A 19252-nucleotide genomic window follows, 5' to 3' on the forward strand; every position below is an offset into this window, starting at 1 on the left:
TTATTTGTAAGCGTAACCTTAGGGCGTAATAGTACAATGAAAGCAGACACGGTACCCGAAAAAAAAACCCTGTATAGTGCGACTGCAAAGCAGAGCACAGACAGAGAATTTAAGAGGTATATGGTGACTGAAACACACAGAGAAAAATACCAAAGTAGTATATCCTGTGAGACACTATATCATATGAGAACCCGGATGCACTTAGCCCCCTTCAGGGTACAGAATATAGGGATAGCAATATGTGTGAGATACATGGAATAGAGACCACACAGCCGCTATTGGCACACACAGTCACATGTACAATGCAGAAATTATTCCAAACAATAAAACTGCACTGGATTAGCAATACTAAGTAACTGCACTACTAAGTAAAGCTATGTATATATACAGATATAACAATGAACAGTAAAGACTGGATGTATATCACAGGGTACTTGTACTAAATAACCCTAGGTTATGCACTTGTTCTCAACTAACACTGTCTAGACGACATGTAGAATACTTAAGTGTCCTGTAAATGCACAGCGCTGATGAGGCAGGCGGCTTTACAGAGGAGACATTGCCCAGCAGTCCCAGAATCAGCTCAGCTTGTGTGTAATGTCGCCCAAACGCTGACAGGGAGTGAGGGAGGGAGAGAGAGAGAGATGCAGCTCCAGGGAGGGAACATTTGCAGTAAATGGCGGCTGGGGAGGGACTACAGGGCAGAGCCTTATCCCCTTGCTGGACTTCACCACCGGGTACTGCGGGGCCTATTTGAAATGGATTTTAAGAAATCCGACCTGTGCCCCTTGCCCTGGTGGTCTAGTGGGGTCCCTGTACGGGCACAGTGTCCAAGCCAGCTCGCGCAGTCCGTCTCTGGAGACCGCGCTGGATTGCGATTTCAGCGGGTCCAGTCTGGGGGACCCTCTTACATCCTCCCGAAGATGCGGACACGCGATCCAGGAGAGCAGCGGAGGGTGTGCGCCTTGAAGTGACCGGAGCCCTACACTGTAAGTACCTGGCAACCAGGGCGCAGGAGTATACAGCGCCACTGAGGGAGGTGAGGGAGCCGCAGCACGATATGTCAGACTGACATATAGCACTTCTAGGTGCCTGTGCTGCGGCCCTTGATGTCTTCTTTTCTTCAAAATGCTCTTATTAGGGTTGCCATGCACAGCCCTCCCTGTTTGCTGCCTGCACTGCAGGCACCAACTTACAACCTGAGCTCCAGTGCCTGGAGGCGGGGATATAGAGGAGGCGGCGCTATGCATCCTGGGAACAGTCAAAGCTTTTAGCCTGTTGGCGCCTCGGATCAAGATACAACTCTACACCCCGAAGTAATTCCCCGTGGAATCACAGTGTACCCCGCTGCAGAAAGTATCTTATATATAAACATTGTTTTGAATACTTGAAGCGCAGAGTTCTGTGATGAAGCTGCATGAAAACAGATAATGTTTGTGTCAACATTGCTGGTCTTGTGGACTCTGCATTCTGTTTATTTATTGGATTATGGAATGGTCTTTAACTCACTTAATTTAAGGACTAATGAACCAAATCGGTTTTGGAAGCCTTGAAGTGTTGATAGACCAAATCGAGTGGTGCCCAAACTTTTGGCCAATATATTCACCATTTTATATTTGCCATCTGTTAAATGTAACAAGTAATTGGTGCATTCACACTGCAGAATCATTGCGTGTCATTTCAGTGCCTGCAGTGCGCAGGTGTAGTACAGAACTTTCTGTATAGAGATTTGTGACTTACAGATTGAATCTATGTAAACGTCCTCATGTATCTTATGGTTAGAGGGAATTCATACAGACAGGGCCAGTTACAAACCACTCTAGCTACCTGTGACCAACAAGCTTTATACTTTTTCAAAATGTAGATGTGCAAGATGTGCTGGTAACACTGTACTATGTAAAGACAGTGCATACCTTTTATAAACTGCAATAGCAAGTTTAAAATAAACCTAAGCCTAAAATAAACTAATCAAAGTGTTTACAAAGACCGACCATGTAAATGTCAAGATAGGAAAAACAAAAAGTGATTTTTGCTGTATTACCCTTTCCACAAATTAAAAACAGAAAACTCAATACAAAAAGATAATACCAGAATTTACCATGCAAGAGGACCACTCTGTTCCAGGCAATCAAATTGTTATCAACGTTTTTGTCAGAAAAGAGAAGTGTTGTTGTGACATAATCTAAAAGCTAAAGAGAATATATTAATGTATATGGTTCTTAAACATATCTCCACTCTCGTTTGTTGTGATAACCTGCTTACATGCTTAGATATTTGCACATTTTAGAAAGACAGCAGAGTTCTTAACGACATTGTTCCCTATGTTTACTTAATAGATCACAAAGATATGACAATTATAAAAATAGCACAATGAATAATACATTTTTTTATAAACTGACACAATACTAAATAATTATCTTGGGATCAATCATACTAGGTGCCATTGCAACAGCTTGGAAACATAAGCAATGGCACCGCAAATGGCTTTTTTCACGGCCTGTTCTCGCTGATTTTTGTACGCAGCCCTACAGGGTTGTGAACAAATGTCATGAGAGTCTGGAGGTACCACAAGTGTAGCATATAGCCACACTTACTGACAGCTAATATCTTTGACCCCCTATAGTTTTGCCATCATTTGATGTTTTAATTGCAGATTTTAGTAGACACTACAAGGTTAAGCTGGTCACACATGACATATTAATGCCAATCTTATTGGGAAATTGGGTCAGTAGATATGCTTTTGGCCTGTTTGTTCAGTAAGCTTCTGACCATACTAACAGGTCCTAGTCATGCTAGGGCTATATGAATATCTTTCTTGATCATCAATGCCTTCACTCTCCTTATCTGTCAAAAATCCTAGTTACTTGGGTATAGAAGTAAAAATTCTTCCTTTAACAACTGACACGTTATTAATTGGGCAAAACAAATATGATTAACTTAACAGGTGTTCTATAATACTAATGTAGAGGCCAAGTCCAAAGTACTATCACAGCACAATGATCATCATTGCAATACAATATGCATATTACACCTCTTCATACATTGAACTCACATTTGATTTTACTTCACTGTCATATATCAAACTCTCCCACAGGCCATGAAAATCCACTGAAAGAAATAAAACATTTACTTACATTTAACAGATTCATTTGCACATATGTTTTGAAAAAACAAAACATTGCATTATTCCCTGCATTACACATTGTAGATCAATCATTCTCAACCCCGGCCCTCAAGGCACACTAACAGGCCAGGTTTTAGTGATATCCATGCTTGCACACAGGTGACTTAGGGGGTAATTCTGAGTTGATCGCAGCAGGATTTTTGTTAGCAGTTGGGCAAAACCATGTGCACTGCAGGGGAGGCAGATATAACGTGCAAAGAGTTAGATTTGGGTGGGTTATTTTGTTTCTGTGCAGGGTAAATACTGGCTGCTTTATTTTTACACTGCAATTTAGATTGCAGATTGAACACACCACACCCAAATCTAACTCTCTCTGCACATGTTATATCTGCCTCCCCTGCAGTGCACATGGTTTTGCCCAACTGCTAACAAAAATCTTGCTGCGATCAACTCAGAATTACCCCCTTAATTAGTACCTCAATCATTTTGATGTAACAATCTGAGCTGAAACCTGGATATCAGTAAAACCTGCACTGTTAGCGTGCCTTTAGGACAGAGGTTGGGAATGTCTGTTGTAGATAACGGTGAGTAACTTCAGTAAGACTTCCTAACTTAAATCTTTGTTATTTAATATATCCTCTTCATAGATAGATCTGTATGAATAAACTACACCTATGCCTTCCAAAAGAAATTTGTTTCATTTAACTTTTTAATAATAGCTTAAAATCTGTAGACATTAAATAATTGTGGTCATTTTAGCTTTGTACAGGATACACTAAGGCGTGTATTTACTAAGAGTACTGTTCTAAAACACAGCGCTTCCAATTGGGTTTATAAAAGGGCTACGCTTTTACTACCAAAACATAGGCGCTTAACAGAAGAGGGTCCATGTGCAGTCGCCATGTGGGTCCCCCCTCTCACAAGTACATATTCTAGCAGACTGTCACTGAGCTTTACCAATTCAGTTGGCTCCAATACACACTACTGGATGTAGTTCCAGACATTTCGATTTACACTTTTTGCACTAAGTCCTATGCAAAATGAAATACACTACATACAATTAATTTCAATACACCAATAGATAAGTAAATTTCTCTGTAAAGGATGGTATTCCCCGGAAAGCCACGCACCTAACAGCGAGGCCACACTCTCTAGCAATGAGGCCACGCCCCTTAATATTGGGCACGCAGGGCGCAAAAGTCCCTTTTCCTGAGATAAAGAAGTTGGAAGGTATGTTACAGTTGGATAATGTCTGATCCCTGAATATAAACAAATTACAACAACAAGGTTATGAGTTGCTCGCAGTGATATCAGACACATGCTCAATGTGGTTTTAAAACAGATTTATCAACACCGACTGTACACAGTTGAAGAACTCTGGTGTTCACCTTGTATCGTGATACTGTGAACATTTGTGAAAACATGTAAAGTAATCTTGTAAATGGCTCCCAGGAAGGCATTATAAACTGAAAAGTGATCTGCCATAGTCACTTTAAGAAATCCAGGGCATAGTTTGCGTAAACTTGCTTGCCTGGAGGTGGATTATCTTGGTGGTATACAGTGTACCCTCAAGAGATAGGCAGTAAACCGTGTACATGATAGCCCATGACATGGACAACGAGTGAACGCAAAACAGGAGGACAAATTTATCAGTGTGTTCCAACGGCTCATCAGCTCTGTGCTGCTCTGCCAAGGAAGAAAAGAATGTCAATTGCTACCATAAAATGCCACCTTGTATCCGGTGGATTGAAGGGATGTGTTGTAGCCCAAAAAACATTGCTTAAGCACATAAGCAAAAAGAAAAGGCTATTGTGGGCTAAAAAGCACAGGAGCTGGACCAATTGTCAGTGAAATAAGGTTCTTTTCACAGAGGAATCGACTTTTGAGTCTAGGAGGCACAAATTTGTTTGTCATGCGATAGACAAGCGTATGCTTCCTGCGTGCAATCAGCCCATGGTGAAGCACGGAGGAGGTTTCATTATGGTCTGGGGATGTTTCCCCTTGTTTCATGGACTCCAAATGCTACCACAACATCCTGGTGCTCCATGCTATCCCTTCTTTCATCTACCTAATTATTTGTGGTTTCACACTACGACAAGATAATGACAAAAAACATACCTCCAGTTTTTGCGAACAGTATGTTCAGTCAAAATGAACGTTATGGTAAGAACTTACCGTTATGTCCACAGGTATCCACAGGATAACATTGGGATATTGTCGAGCGACAGCGAAAATGGCACCAACATGGTCACAAGCTTTCTGGCCTCCCAGGATGCATTGGGGCCTCCACTATATAGTCCCGCCCACTGACTCAGTCAGATCAGTTCTTTCCACAGATATTTTAGGCAGGAACATTAGGGAGAGACCTGTACAGGCGATAAGAACACACATGCACACCCTTCCATACAAGGAAGAGGTTTTAGTGATTGTCTAGATCCTCAAATCAGATGCGTCAGGGTGGGATCCCTGTGGACATAAGAGAAATCACGTTATCAACGGTAAGTTCTTACCATAACGTTCATCTCTCTGGCTGGGTCCACAGGATTATCCACAGGATAACATTGTGATTTCCAAAGCCATTTTAGTGGTGGGGACGCTCCTGATTGCACAGGAGGACCTTTCGCCCGAAGTCTGCGTCATGAGAGGCAAAAGTATCCAAGGCATAATGTCTGATGAATGTGTTTATGGAAGACCATGTGGCTGCCTTACATATCTGTTCTGCTGATGCACCCTGTTGTGCTGCCCAAGAAGGACCTACCTTACGTGTAGAGTGTGCAGAAACATTAGCCGGAATAGGGAGATCTGCATGAGAATAAGCTTCAGATATTACCATTCGGAGCCATCTCGCCAGCGTCTGTTTACTAGCAGGCCATCCTCTTCTATGGAATCCGTAGAGGATGAAGAGGGAATCTGTTTTCCTGATGGCACTAGTACGATCTATGTAGATTTTTAAAGCACGGACCACGTCCAGCGACGCTTCTCCCGCAGATAGTCCCGATACCTGAAAGGCTGGGACTACAATCTCTTCATTCAGGTGAAACTTTGACACCACCTTTGGAAGATAACTAGATCTCGTTCTGAGAACTGCTCTGTCTGGAAAAAAAACTTAGGAAAGGAGGCTTACAAGATAATGCTCCTAAATCTGACACTCTTCTGGCTGACGCCATTGCCAGTAAAAAAAGAACTTTAACCGTTAACCACTTAAGATCTGCTCTCTCAAGTGGTTCAAATAGAGAACCCTGGAGAAATTTAAGAACTAAATTCAAATCCCAGGGTGCTGAAGAAGGAACAAATGGAGATTGAATATGTACTACTCCTTGGAGAAACGTACGTACATCCTGTAGGTCAGCAATCTTCTGCTGAAACCATACAGTCAACGCTGAGACTTGCACCCTCAAGGAAGCAACTTTCAACCCTTTATCCAATCCTGCCTGAAGGAAATCCAAAATCCTAGCTACTTTAAAAGATCTTGGATTGTAATTTTTTCCAGAACACCAATGAATATAGGCTTGCCATTTTCTATGATACACACGGGCCGAAGAAGGCTTTCTTGCTCTAAACATGGTTTGGATTACTTGATTTGAAAATCCTTTAGCCTCTAAGATAAAGGTTTCAACAGCCACGCCGTCAAAGACAGGCGATCCAGATGACTGTGACAACAAGGACCCTGCATTAATAGATCTGGACGTTGAGGGAGCAGTATCGGTGCTTCCACGGACATTCTCAACAGATCTGTGTACCAATGCCTTCTTGGCCAAGCTGGAGCTATTAGAATGATTGCTCCTTTTGCCTGTTTTATCTTTCTCACCACTCTGGGTAACAGAGATATCGGAGGGAACAGATATGCCAGCTGAAACCTCCATTCTACTGACAGTGCGTCTACTAGGACCGCTCCTGGGTCCCTTGTTCTTGATCCGTACCTCGGAACTTTGTTGTTTAGACGAGACGCCATAAGGTCTATCTCCGGTAGACCCCATCTGTTCACCAGTGTCTGAAACACTTCTGGGTGTAGTGCCCATTCGGTTTCCTGAATGGTGTGCCGACTGAGAAAATCTGCTTCCCAATTTAGTACACCCGGGACAAATACTGCTGACAATGCTGGAAGATGGAGTTCTGCCCATTTTAGAATGGGGGTTACTTCCTCCATCAGACTCTTGCTGTGAGTTCCTCCTTGATGATTGAGGTATGCTACTGCCGTCGCATTGTCTGAGCGGATCTGGACTGGTCTTCCTTGTAGATTGTCTTTTGCCTGAACCAGAGCCAAGTAAACGGCCCTTATCTTCAACAGATTTATCGGCAGGCGACCTTCCCTTGCGGTCCATTTTCCCTGGAACCATAGGCTTCCGAGTACCGCCCCCCAGCCTTGCAGGCTGGCATCTGTTGTCAGGACTTGCCACTCTTTAATCCAAAAGGGTCTCCCTTGTTTAAATGGTCTGTCTGTAGCCACCATGCTAGAGACCTTTTTACATTTACTGGAATCTTTATCATCTGCTTCTTCATCGTTTGATGATTTCCGTTCCATTTAGTCAAAATGAGATGCTGCAACGGTCTGGAGTGGAATTGCGCATATTCCACCATGTCGAAGGTTGATAACATCAGACCCAACAGTCGCATTGCTACATGGACTGACTGTCTGGGCTTGCAACGCTTCCTGAGCCATGACCTGCACCTTGACTATTTTCTTCTCTGGTAAGAGAACTCTCTGTAGGTCTGAATCCAATATGGCTCCCAAATGAACCATCCGCTGTGACGGATTCAGGGACGACTTCTCCCAATTTATGAGCCACCCGTGTCTCTGTAAACAAACTATCGTCTGATGGAGATGGCTCAACAGTAAATCTTGCGACTGTGCTAAGATTAATAGGTCGTCTATGTATGGGAATATTCTTATCCCTTGTTTGCGCAGACAAGCTGCCATAACCACCATTATCTTGGTAAACACCCTGGGTGCTGTAGCTAGCCCGAAGGGCAGAGCTTGGAACTGGAAGTGTTCCTTGAGGATGGCAAACCTGAGGTAACACTGATGTGATAGTGCTATAGGCACATGTAGGTAAGCATCCCGTACATCCAGAGATACCATATAGTCTCCCGGTTCCATAGCCAACATTATAGAGCGTAACGTCTCCATGTGGAACCTCGGGATCCATATGTAGTTGTTCAACATCTTCAGATTTAGAATTGGTCGATATGACCCATTTGGTTTCTGGATTAGAAACAGATTGGAGTAATACCCCTGTCCCTTTTGTGATGGAGGTACTGGGACAATCACACCTGACTGCAGTAATTTTTGGACTGCTTCTTGCAGGGCATTGGCCTTCGACTCTATATGAGACGGGCTGGTGCAAAAAAATCTTTGAGGAGGCTGCCTCCTGAATGGGAACCCATAACCCTGAGATACTACCTTCTGCACCCAGGCATCTGCTGTGGACTGTTGCCATATGTGTGCAAATTGCAGGAGTCAGCCCCCAACCCTGGAATCCTCCAGGCGGAGGCCCGTCTCTTCAGGCTGAGGGTTTCTGTTCAGGTTTGGAAGCTGGCTTTTTGCTAGCCCACTGCTTCCTACCCCTGGATTCAAACTGGGGTTGTTTAGGCTCCTCTTTAGCTTTCGCTTTGCTTTGCCAGCGAAATGAGCGAAATTTTAAACCCTTGGACTTAGGGTTATAGGTAGCCGGAAATCTGACCTTTTTCGATTCAGCCTCTGATTCTAGGATATCCGATAAAGGTTTTCCAAATAATATATTACCCACGAAAGGCAATGCTTCCAATTCTTTCTTGGACTCCGCATCCGCCTTCCAGGTCTGTAGCCAAACTGCTCTGCGAGCGACTACTGTCAAGGCTGAAGCTTTAGAAGCAACAGTGCCTACATCAATTGCTGCTTCTTCTAAATACTGGGCAGATTGTCTTAAACGGCAAAGACGATCCTCTTGCTCCCTAGTAGGAGAGGGGATGTCATTCTCTAGTTCCTCTATCCATTCGCCCATTGCCTTTGCTACCCAGGCCGAAGCCATAGCAGGTCTTACCACTGCTCCTACAAGAGAAAAAATATTTTTCAATAGGCTATCTACCCTTCTGTCTGTGACATCATTCAAAGAGGTAGATGACAGTGGTAAAGCAGATTTATGCACGAGTCGCAGAACATGTGCATCTACTTTTGGAGGAACTTCTCTCTTCGAACAATCCACAGCAGGAAATGGATAATAAGAATCCCATCTCTTAGGAATCTTGTACTTTTTACTGGGCACTGCCCAAGACTCATCCATCATTTCCGTCAACTCATCTGACGCTGGAAATTCAGCTTTCACTGATTTTGTTCGTTTGAATACAGGTGCTTTTGCTTTTAACGCTGTCTTGGCTGGCTCTTCCAGAGAAAGCACAGCCTTCACTGCATTAATAAGTTCAGCTACATCTTCTGAACTAAAGCTCTGCGACTGATCATCATACGGAGTTGAATCTATTGTTTCCGCATCATCATCCGATGTATCATCTTGTGTAGTCTGCCATACAGACGTATCTGTCTTAGTCTTACCTACCCCCTGGTTGCTTCTAGAAGCTACTGGAACCAAACCATAGGAAGGGAGCTGCATGTATGGGTTCATAGTGTAACCTAACCCTTGAGGTGGTGCTACCGGAGCTAACCTGTCCGCTATTGAAGACAGAGTCTTGGCGAACATATTCCATGGTGGCTCTACTGGAGGTTGAACTAACTCCTGTTTTTTACTTCGCTGAAAAGCGAAACAGTTTGCACACAAACCCTCATAAGTGACCAATTGATTCATATCAATTACCCCGGATTTACAAGATAAGAATGTTAGGGCTATGGGAGTGCTTGACAAATTCTCCTCATCACTTTTGCCGCTCACAGACATTTTATCTGATATTGACCACACAATTTTGTGACTGAAAAACACCCTATAATCAGTATATAGAGGTGAAATCAATCTGACCACAGTGCACCTGATTTGAGGGTCAGAACAGGACTGACATTACACAGAAAAGTCAGCACGCATACTAGCCGTCAGTCACATGTTAAAGCATTAGACATCGTCATATGAGAATACAACCTCCAAAATAACTTATACATAAGTAGGAAAATTGTACTTCTGTTTAACTGGTTCTTTTTTCAACATAACATGCAGAAAACACAGTAATATACAGGTCTAATATGCAATAGGTACTAAAAATTAACAATGCATACTAAGAAGTAGAAGGAATTTTTAGTACTGTAAACTCTGCCTCCGGAAAGCGGGATACAGGGAGACTCACCACACTTCCATATCCAAGCAAAGACGCTCATAAGACGCTGAGTGGATTCAGACGCTACTGATGTACACTGTCGCTCTTGATAACCGATAACGGACACGGACGCTCACTGACGGACACGGACGCTGAGCGAGTCCACGTGTATGCAGACGCTAAGGCCTGCGACTCGGTCGTGCGGGCTTTATCTCCAGTGTACACAACCGCAGCGTCTAAGCTGCGACCGAGTACCCTCGCGGTAGCGTCTGAGCCGGAAGTGAGGTCATTCAGTTCATGAAACGAGAGACACGCGGGAACTGGCCATGAACTCTGAGGAGGGACGGCCAGGAGAGCGCCTGAAACCCCCTGCTGACTTAAACTCCCAGGATCGCGGCCTCACCTAGTTCTGGCGCCTATGATCCCCAGAGCGTAGCGCTGTCACACCGGGATGTTCGGCGCATCAACACACTATTTGTAGTCTCCACCAAATCAGTGTAGCTGTGTCCTGACCCCTCTAGTAAGAGGAAGTCCATAGACTCACCGTCTCCCCATGCTCCGGCCACAGCCTGGTTACGTCTGCTGGACCTGCTAGAACATCCGACACAGACGCCCGTCGAGACAGCACTGATACCCGAAGGCAAGCGTTGTTGCGACCCGGTGGGGAGTTGTTAGAGCGACTCTTTCTAATATGCGTTTAAGACGCTGTTAAGAGAAGTCGCTCAAAAAACCAAAACAGTAAGTCTATAAAAATAAATTAATGAAAACTTAAGGCTGCTTTCACAGCAGCCCTGTGACCATGCGGCTTCCTGCCGCAACAAGCAAACAACTGATCTGACCGAGTCAGTGGGCGGGACTATATAGTGGAGGCCCCAATGCATCCTGGGAGGCCAGAAAGCTCGTAACCGTGTTGGTGCCATTTTCGCTGTCGCTCGACAATATCCCAATGTTATCCTGTGGATAATCCTGTGGACCCAGCCAGAGAAATAATCATTGTGGTAGACTTACCGTTGATAACGCTATTTCTCCTAAGTCCACAGTATCCATCAGGAAAACATTGGGATATGAGGTAGCGACAGCGAATTGGCACCAAACGATCAAAGCTTTCGGCCTCCCAGCATGCAACGGGCCCGTCCCTATATCCCCACCTCCTGACTCAGGCAAATCAGTTGTTTTTCCAAAGCTTAAGGCAGGAGCATCATAGAGAGCACTAATCAGACGAGCAGAACACACGTGCACACCGTTCCATACAAGAAGGAAGAGGTTAGTGAGTGAAAGGCCCCTCAAATAAGGTGCGTCAGGGTGGGATCCCTGTGGATTCTGCTGACTTAGGAGAAATAGCGTTATAAAACGGTAAGTCTACCATAACGATTATTTTTCTGGAAGGGTCCACAAATTATCCACAGTGGTGAGGACGCTCCTGCTTGGACAGGAGAAACCTTCGCCCGAATTCAGCGTCCTGAGAGGTAAAGGTATCAAAGGCATAATGTCTAATGAATGTGTTAATGGAAGACCATGTGGCTGCCTTACATATCTGTTCTGCTGAAGCACCACTTCGTGCTGCCCATGATGGACCTACTTTACGAGTAGAATGAGCAGAGACATTAGCCGGAACAGGGAGATCAATTTGAGAATATGCTTCTGAAATAGTCATTCGAAGCCACCTCACCAGTGTCTGCTTATCAGCAGGCTATCATCTCTTGTGAAATCTGTAGAGAACGAAGAGAGTATCTTTTTCTGATGGCACTGGTACGAACCACGTAGATCCTTAAGGCACGGACTACGTTCAACGATGCATCTCCCACAGAAAGGTCCAGCCTTTGGAATGCCGGGACTACAATTTCTTCGGTAAGGAGGAATTTAGACACCACCTTAGGAAGATAACCAGATTTGGTTCTAAGAACCGCTCTATCTGGATTAAAAAAAAAATCAATCAGAAAAGGAGGGCGACATAACAAAGCCCCTAACTATGAAACTCTTCTAGCTGAAGCAATAGCCAGTAGAAAGAGAACTTTAGCTGTCAATCATTTAAGATCCACTCGTTTTAATGGTTCAAATGGGGCAACCTGAAGGGCCTTTAGGACTAACCTTAAGTCCCAAGGCACTGTAGGAGGAACAAAAGGAGGTTGAATGTGCAGCATTTCCTGGAAATTAATGTGCACATCCTGTAGGTTAGCATTTTTCTTTTGGAACCATACAGTCAATGCTGACACTTGTACTATCAATGAAGCCACCCTTAGACCTTTGTCCATAGCTGCCTTAAAAAATGCGAGGACTGTGGAAACTTTAAAAAAACCTAGGGTTAAATTTCCGGTCACTGCACCATTGAATATAGCCTTTCCATATACGGTGGTAAACGCGAGGTAAGGAAGTGTTCCTTGCTCTGAGCATTGTTTGAATTACCTGTTGTGAGAATCCTATTGCTTTCAGGATGGAAGTCTCAAGAGCCACACCATCAAAGAGTCGATCCAGGTGATTGTGATAGCAAGGACCCTGAGACAGTAGATCTGGATGTTGAGGGAGTAGGTATGGAGCCTCCATCGACATCCTCTGCAGATCTGTGTACCAATGTCTTCTGGGCCAAGCCAGAGCTGTTCGTATCACGGCGCCCTTTCCTTGTTTTACCTATCGCATTACCCTGGGTAACAGGGTGATAAGTGAAAACACATAGGCCTAATGAAAGTCCCATCTCACTGACAGGGCATCCACAAATATCACTTTGGGATCCTTTGCTCTTGACCGTATGCGGGAAATTTGTTATTCTGACGGGACGCCATGAGATCTATCTCCAGAAACACCCATTTGTCTACCAAAATTTGTTAGACCTCTGGGTGTAAAGCCCCTACATTTGCATGAATGGCGTGTTGACTGAGAAAATCCGCTTCCCAGTTGTGTACTCCCGGAATGAACACTGTGAACAAGGCTGGATGATGAAGTTCTGCCCTCTTTAACATGTGACTTACCTCCTTCATTGCATTCTGGCTGCGAGTTCCTCCCTGATGGTTGAGGTACGCTACTGCCGTTGCATTGTCCGAGCGGATTTGGACTGGTTTCCCCTGAAGAATGTCCTTTGCCTGAATAACTGCCATATATATGGCCTGAAGTTCCAATATATTTATTGGCAGGCACTTTCTTCCTTGGCCCACTGCCCCTGGATGCAACTCCTTTCTGACACCGCTCCCCAGCCCTGAAGACTGGTAACCATTGTCAGAATTTCTCAATCGGATATCCAAAAGGGTCTCCCTTTGTCCAGATGGGATGTCTGTAGCCACCAGGCTTATGGCTACCTCAACCTTCAGAGAGAAACACGCAGCTAAACAGCAAGGAAGAAGGTAAGTCACATATTAAAGTGGACAGAGCTCTATCTTCCAGCCTTGTCCGCAGTATTCGTTCCAGGAGTCCTAACCTGAAGAGCAGACTTTCACAGTCGACACGCTATTCAGTTAAGCGAATAGGTTCTACACCCAAAAGTCTTTTCAGATTCAGGTAGACAAGTGGGGTTTGCAAGAGATAGATCTCATGACGTCCTATCGGCAAAAGACCCATATACGTGTCAGGAACAAGAGATCAGGTAGTGATCTTTGTGTACGTCTTTTTTTGACAAAATGGGAAATTCTTTTCACTTATGTGTATCCTCGGATCATCCTGCTACCCAGGAAAATACGCAAAAGTGCCGTATCTTTTTCCTGCAATCATCCTCCTAACAGGGTAGTGAGGAAGATAAAAGAAGCTAAAGGTGCCGTGATTCTAATAGCTCCAGCTTCGCCCAGTAGTCGTTGGTACACAGATGCGCAGAGAATGTCGATGGATGCTCCACTTCTGCTTCCTAAACGCCCAGATCTGCTAATGCAGGGTCCTTGTTATCACAGACATCCGGATCAACTGTTTTTTTATGGCGTGGCTCTTGAAATCTATATCCTGAAGTCAAGAGGATTCTCACAGGTAAATCAAACAATGTTCAGGGCAGGAAAGACTTCCTCGGCTCATATTTACCACTGAATATAGCAAGCCTATAATCACTGGTGTAATGGAAGAGTTATGGACCCAAAATCTTTCAGAATTCCCAGGGTTCTAGCATTCCTTCAGGCGGGAGTGGATAAAGGTTTAAGGATGGCTTCCTTGAGAGTGCAAGTGTCAGCATTCACTGCATAGTTACGAAAGAAAATTGCCAATTTTCAGGATGTGCGCACTTTTTCCTGGGAATGCTGTGTGTTCAACCTTCCTTTGTTCCGCCTGCGGTGCTTTGGAATGGCAGTCTAGTCCTCAAAGCTCTTCAAGTTGCTCCATTGGAACCACTTAAAAGAGTGGATCTTAAATGGTTAACAGCTAAAGTTCTCTTTCTGCTGACTATGGCATCAGCTAGAAGAGTATCAAATTTAGGAGCACTGTTATGTAAATCTCCTTTTCTGATGTTTATCCAGATAAAGTAGTTCTCAGAACTAGATCTGGGTATCTTCATAAGGTGGGGTCTAAGGTCTACCTTAATGAAGAAATTGTAATCCCGTTTTTTTCAGGTATCGGGACTTTCTTCGGGAGATGAGTTGCTGGACGTAGTCCGGGCATTAAGGGTCTACGTGGGTTGTACCAGTGCCGCCAGAAAGACAGATTCTCTCTTCATTCTCTACGAATTTCACATGAGAGGATGGCCTGCTACAGACGCTGGCAAGATGGCTTCGAATGACGATTTCAGAAGCATACTCTTAAGCTGATCTCCCTGTATCGGCTAATGTCTCTGTTCACTCTACTCGTAAGGTAGGTCCTTCATGGGCAGCACAGCATGGTGTTTCAGCAGGAACAGATATGTAAGGCAGCCACATGGACTTCCATTAACACACTCATAGACATTATGCCTTGGATACTTTTGCCTCTCATGACGCTGAATTCGGGCGAAGGGTTCTCCTACCAATCAGTAACGTCCCCACCACTAAAAATTGCTTTGGGAAATCCCATTGTTATCCTGTGGATAACCTGTGGACCCTGCCGGAGAAATATACGTTATGGTAAGAACTTACCATTGATAACGGTATTTCTCCTATGTCCACAGGGATCCCACCCTGACGCACCGGATTTGAGGATCTTTCTACTCACTAACCTCTTCCTTCTTGTACGGAAGGGTATGCATGTGTGTTCTTCTCGCCTGATTAGGGCTCTACATCATGCTTTGGAATCCAACTGATTTGCCTGAGCCAGTGGGCGGGGATATATGGACGGGCCCGTTGCATCCTGGGAGGACTGAAAGCTTGTGATCGTTTGGTGCCAATCCGCTATCGCTCCATCATATACCATTGTTATCCTGTGGACATAGGAGAAATACCGTTATCAACGGTAAGTTCTTACCATAATATATATTTTCCTATCCGTGACATCATTTACCACTGACCTGAGGCCTTCCTCCTAGTCTCTGTATGCAGACCCGGAGTGCGATGAGTCCTCATCTGAAACAGGTCTATGTGATTTATTTCCCACCGGCCTTTCAGCTTCTTTTGTTGAGAGGCTGCTAATTTCTGAGCTGGATGTGATAAACCAGAGGTGGAATGTTGCATGTAAGGGTTACTAGGATAAGCTATCCCTAGTATAGGAGCTGGCATTATCCGCTCAGCTATACTGGATAATGGGGGTCAATCCGAGTTGATCGCTCGCTAGCAGATTTTAGCAGCCATGCAAACGCTATGCCGCCGCCCACTGGGATTTTATTTTAGCTTAGAAGAAATGCGAACGGTTGTATCGCAGAGCGGCTACAAAAAATGTTTGTGTAGTTTCAGAGTAGATCAAAACCTACTCAACGTTTGCGATCACTTCAGACTATTCAGTTCCGGATTTGACGTCACAAACCCGCCCAGCCACGCCTGCGTTTTTTCTGGCACGCCTGTGTTTTTCCGCACACTCCCTGAAAACGGTCAATTGCCACCCAGAAACGCCCACTTCATGTCAATCACTCTGCGGCAAGCAGTGCGACTGAAATGCATTGCTAGACCCTGTGTAAAACGACATCTTTCGTTGTGCCCGTACGTAGCGCGTGCACATTGCGCTGCATGCACAGAAATGCCATTTTTTAGCCTGATCGCTGCAAACAAATGCAGCTAGCGATCAACTCGGAATGACCCCCAATGTCTGTGCAAAAGTAGCCCATGGGGGTTTAACTTGAACCTGTGCCTGCCTCGGATTTTTTAAGAGGCTTTGGTGAAAGCTAATACAATTTGCACATAATCCATTTTGAACCAGATCCTGAGAGGATAACCCAGCTTTACAAGACATGAACATGAAATGAGTGTTGGTGCTGCTGTGGAGAGTATCCTCCTCTCCCTTGCGTCTCTTAGACATGATAAATAAATCACACACCTTTACAGTGTTACTACACAATTTGTTACTGCAATCACTTTAAATTTTGTTGAAGTGACATACAATCCTTGCTTGGAACCAGCATTGTGGATCGGAATACACAGAAGACTGACAGAATTATTAGTTAAGTCAACAATCACTAGCAATCAGTCACAGGTTATACATTAGTATAATAAGCAATATGAGCACATAATCAATTACAGATACATTTCAGGTATGTAGGCGAAACATATTACTGCATTACCTTATATAGGCGTTTAAACGTATTCAGTCGCACAGCGAAAGAAACAGCAGTAATAGTTTATAGACTCATATGCATCAGGCACTTATCCAACTATTTGTACCAAAGGTAGATAGAGACCTAGTGCTGTGTCACCCGGCTCAGGAGAGTGGGATACAGGGAGACTTCACCCTGCTTCCAGGATCAATCAATACTTTAGTGAACGCTGAGTGGATCCAGATGCTATTAGTGTACACAATCGCCCGTGAACCTACAGTGAACACAGACACCCAAGTGAACACTGACGCACCAGCCACACAGCCACCAATGCTGCAACTGGGTCCTTTTAGATACAGTGTCTCAGACGGAAGCGGGAACTCAGTTCATGGCGGGAAACTCGGAGGAAACTGGTCATGAACCGGGCGGGGGGGGGGGGGGCAATAAAGGGAGCGGCTTACTCCCCACTGCTGAAATCAACCATAGGTATCGCGGCCTCATACTACCCCTGGAGGCTATGATCCCTGCGGCCAAGCGCTGGTGCACCCGAGGTGGCAGCCACGCAGCGACTGTTCGGTAGTCTCCATCCCGAAACAGTGCGATTGCATCTCGCACTTCCCCTTCTAAGCAGAACAGATACCTTACCTTCTCCCCGTGCTCCGGCCTGGTAATGTCTGCTGGACTTGCAAGTGCATCCTACAGAGACGCCCGCCGAAATAGCACTGTACAGGTGGGTAAGCGTTGTCGCGACCCAGAAGGGAGTTGTTGGAGTGACTCTTTCCAAAGTACGTTAAAGACGCTTTTTAGAAAGATCGCTCAAAAAACATAGTAAGACTATAAAAATAAAATCAAAAAGCTTATGGCTGCTAAAAACCAGCAGCCCATTGACCATGGTCCGGCTCCTGCCGCACCAAACAAAAAACTGATTTGTCTGAGCAAGGAGGCGGGGATATAGAGGCGGGGATATAGGGACGGGCCCGTTGCATGCTGGGAGGCTGAAAGCTTAGATGATTTGATGCCAATCCGCTGTCACTACCTCATATCACAACGTTATCCTGTGGATAACCTGTGGACCCTGCTGTTGAAATAATTATAACAGGTGCTAAAGAACAAGGTTTGGCCACCTCAGAGTCTTAACTGCAATCCAGATGAACTCCTTTGGGATCATCTGAACAGGTGTGTTAAAGATGTGCAAGTAACAGGCCACATTTGGGAGTTGCTACAATACAAGTGGGCTGCAATCAGAACTGAAACTTAAGACAATCTGACCAACAGAATGCCCCACGTTTGCACTGCTGTGATAGCTGCTAAAGGCAGATATTTTGAGGTCAGAAAAAAGGAAACCAAAACTAAATTTACTTGTAAAGAATGTGTACGAGTACAAAAAATGTTTTGTGTGTGAAAATAAATTCACTAGAAAAACTTTTTTTGTTCATTATTCCCGAAAAACCAACGTTTTGGGTAGCGTACTGAAATTAATGAGCTGTAGTGTAGATCTACTGTCGAGCAGTTAACTGTATAAAGACTTATTCCATCAATACAAACTCTACAAGCTACTTACTACTGCATGGATTTTCAGAAAAACTTATATATATGGTTTTTAAACCAACAGCATTACCAGAACACCTTTTGCCGTGAGTGGGCAGCGCCTCTTAGGTTTTAGACATGAAAGAACTAAGTTTAAAAAGAGATGAAATGAAATAGACGTTATGGTAAGAACTTACAGTTGATAACGTAATTTCTCTTATGTCCACAGGATAACATTGGGATATGCCGGAGCGACAGCGGAAATGGCACCAAACGGTCACGAGCTTTCTGGCCTCCCAGGATGCATCGGGGCTTCACCATATAATCCCGCCCACTGACTAAGTCAAATCAGTTCTTTCCACAGCGATTAGGCAGGAGCATCAGGTAGAAACCTATTTAGGCGATAAGAACACACATGCACACCCTTCCATACAAGAGGGAAGAGGTTTAGTGATTGTCAAGATCCTCAAATCAGGTGCATCAGGGTGGGACCCCTGTGGATACCTGTGGACATAAGAGAAATTACGTTATCAACGGTAAGTTCTTACCATAACATCTATTTCTCTGGCTGGGTCCACAGGTTATCCACAGGATAACATTAAGATTCCCAAAGCCAGTTTTAGTGGTGGGGACGCTCCTGATTACACAGGAGGACTTTTCGCCCGAATTCAGCGTCATGAGAGGCAAAAGTATCCAAGGCATAATGTCTACGAGTGTGTTAATGGAAGTCCATGTTGCTGCCTTACAAATCTGTTCTGCTGAAGCATCCTGTTGTGCTGCCCATGAAGGACCTACCTTACGTGTAAAGTGAG

The 19252-nt window shown here is 44.6% G+C and overlaps 1 protein-coding gene across 1 annotated transcript in view; it reads right to left on the bottom strand.

Moving 5' to 3' along the window:
* The window catches only part of TRIP13 (thyroid hormone receptor interactor 13), a 436692-nt gene that overhangs the window by 217405 nt on the left and 200035 nt on the right, over positions 1 to 19252 (bottom strand). The window contains exons 5-6 of the mRNA XM_063922679.1: positions 3053 to 3108; positions 2099 to 2189 (exon numbers count right to left, since the gene is read on the bottom strand). Of these exons, the coding sequence (XP_063778749.1) occupies positions 2099 to 2189; positions 3053 to 3108 (147 nt within the window). The remainder of the gene's footprint in view (positions 1 to 2098; positions 2190 to 3052; positions 3109 to 19252) is intronic.

Source organism: Pseudophryne corroboree, chromosome 5, assembly GCF_028390025.1.
Source record: "Pseudophryne corroboree isolate aPseCor3 chromosome 5, aPseCor3.hap2, whole genome shotgun sequence".
NCBI classification, from domain to species: Eukaryota; Metazoa; Chordata; class Amphibia; order Anura; family Myobatrachidae; genus Pseudophryne; species Pseudophryne corroboree.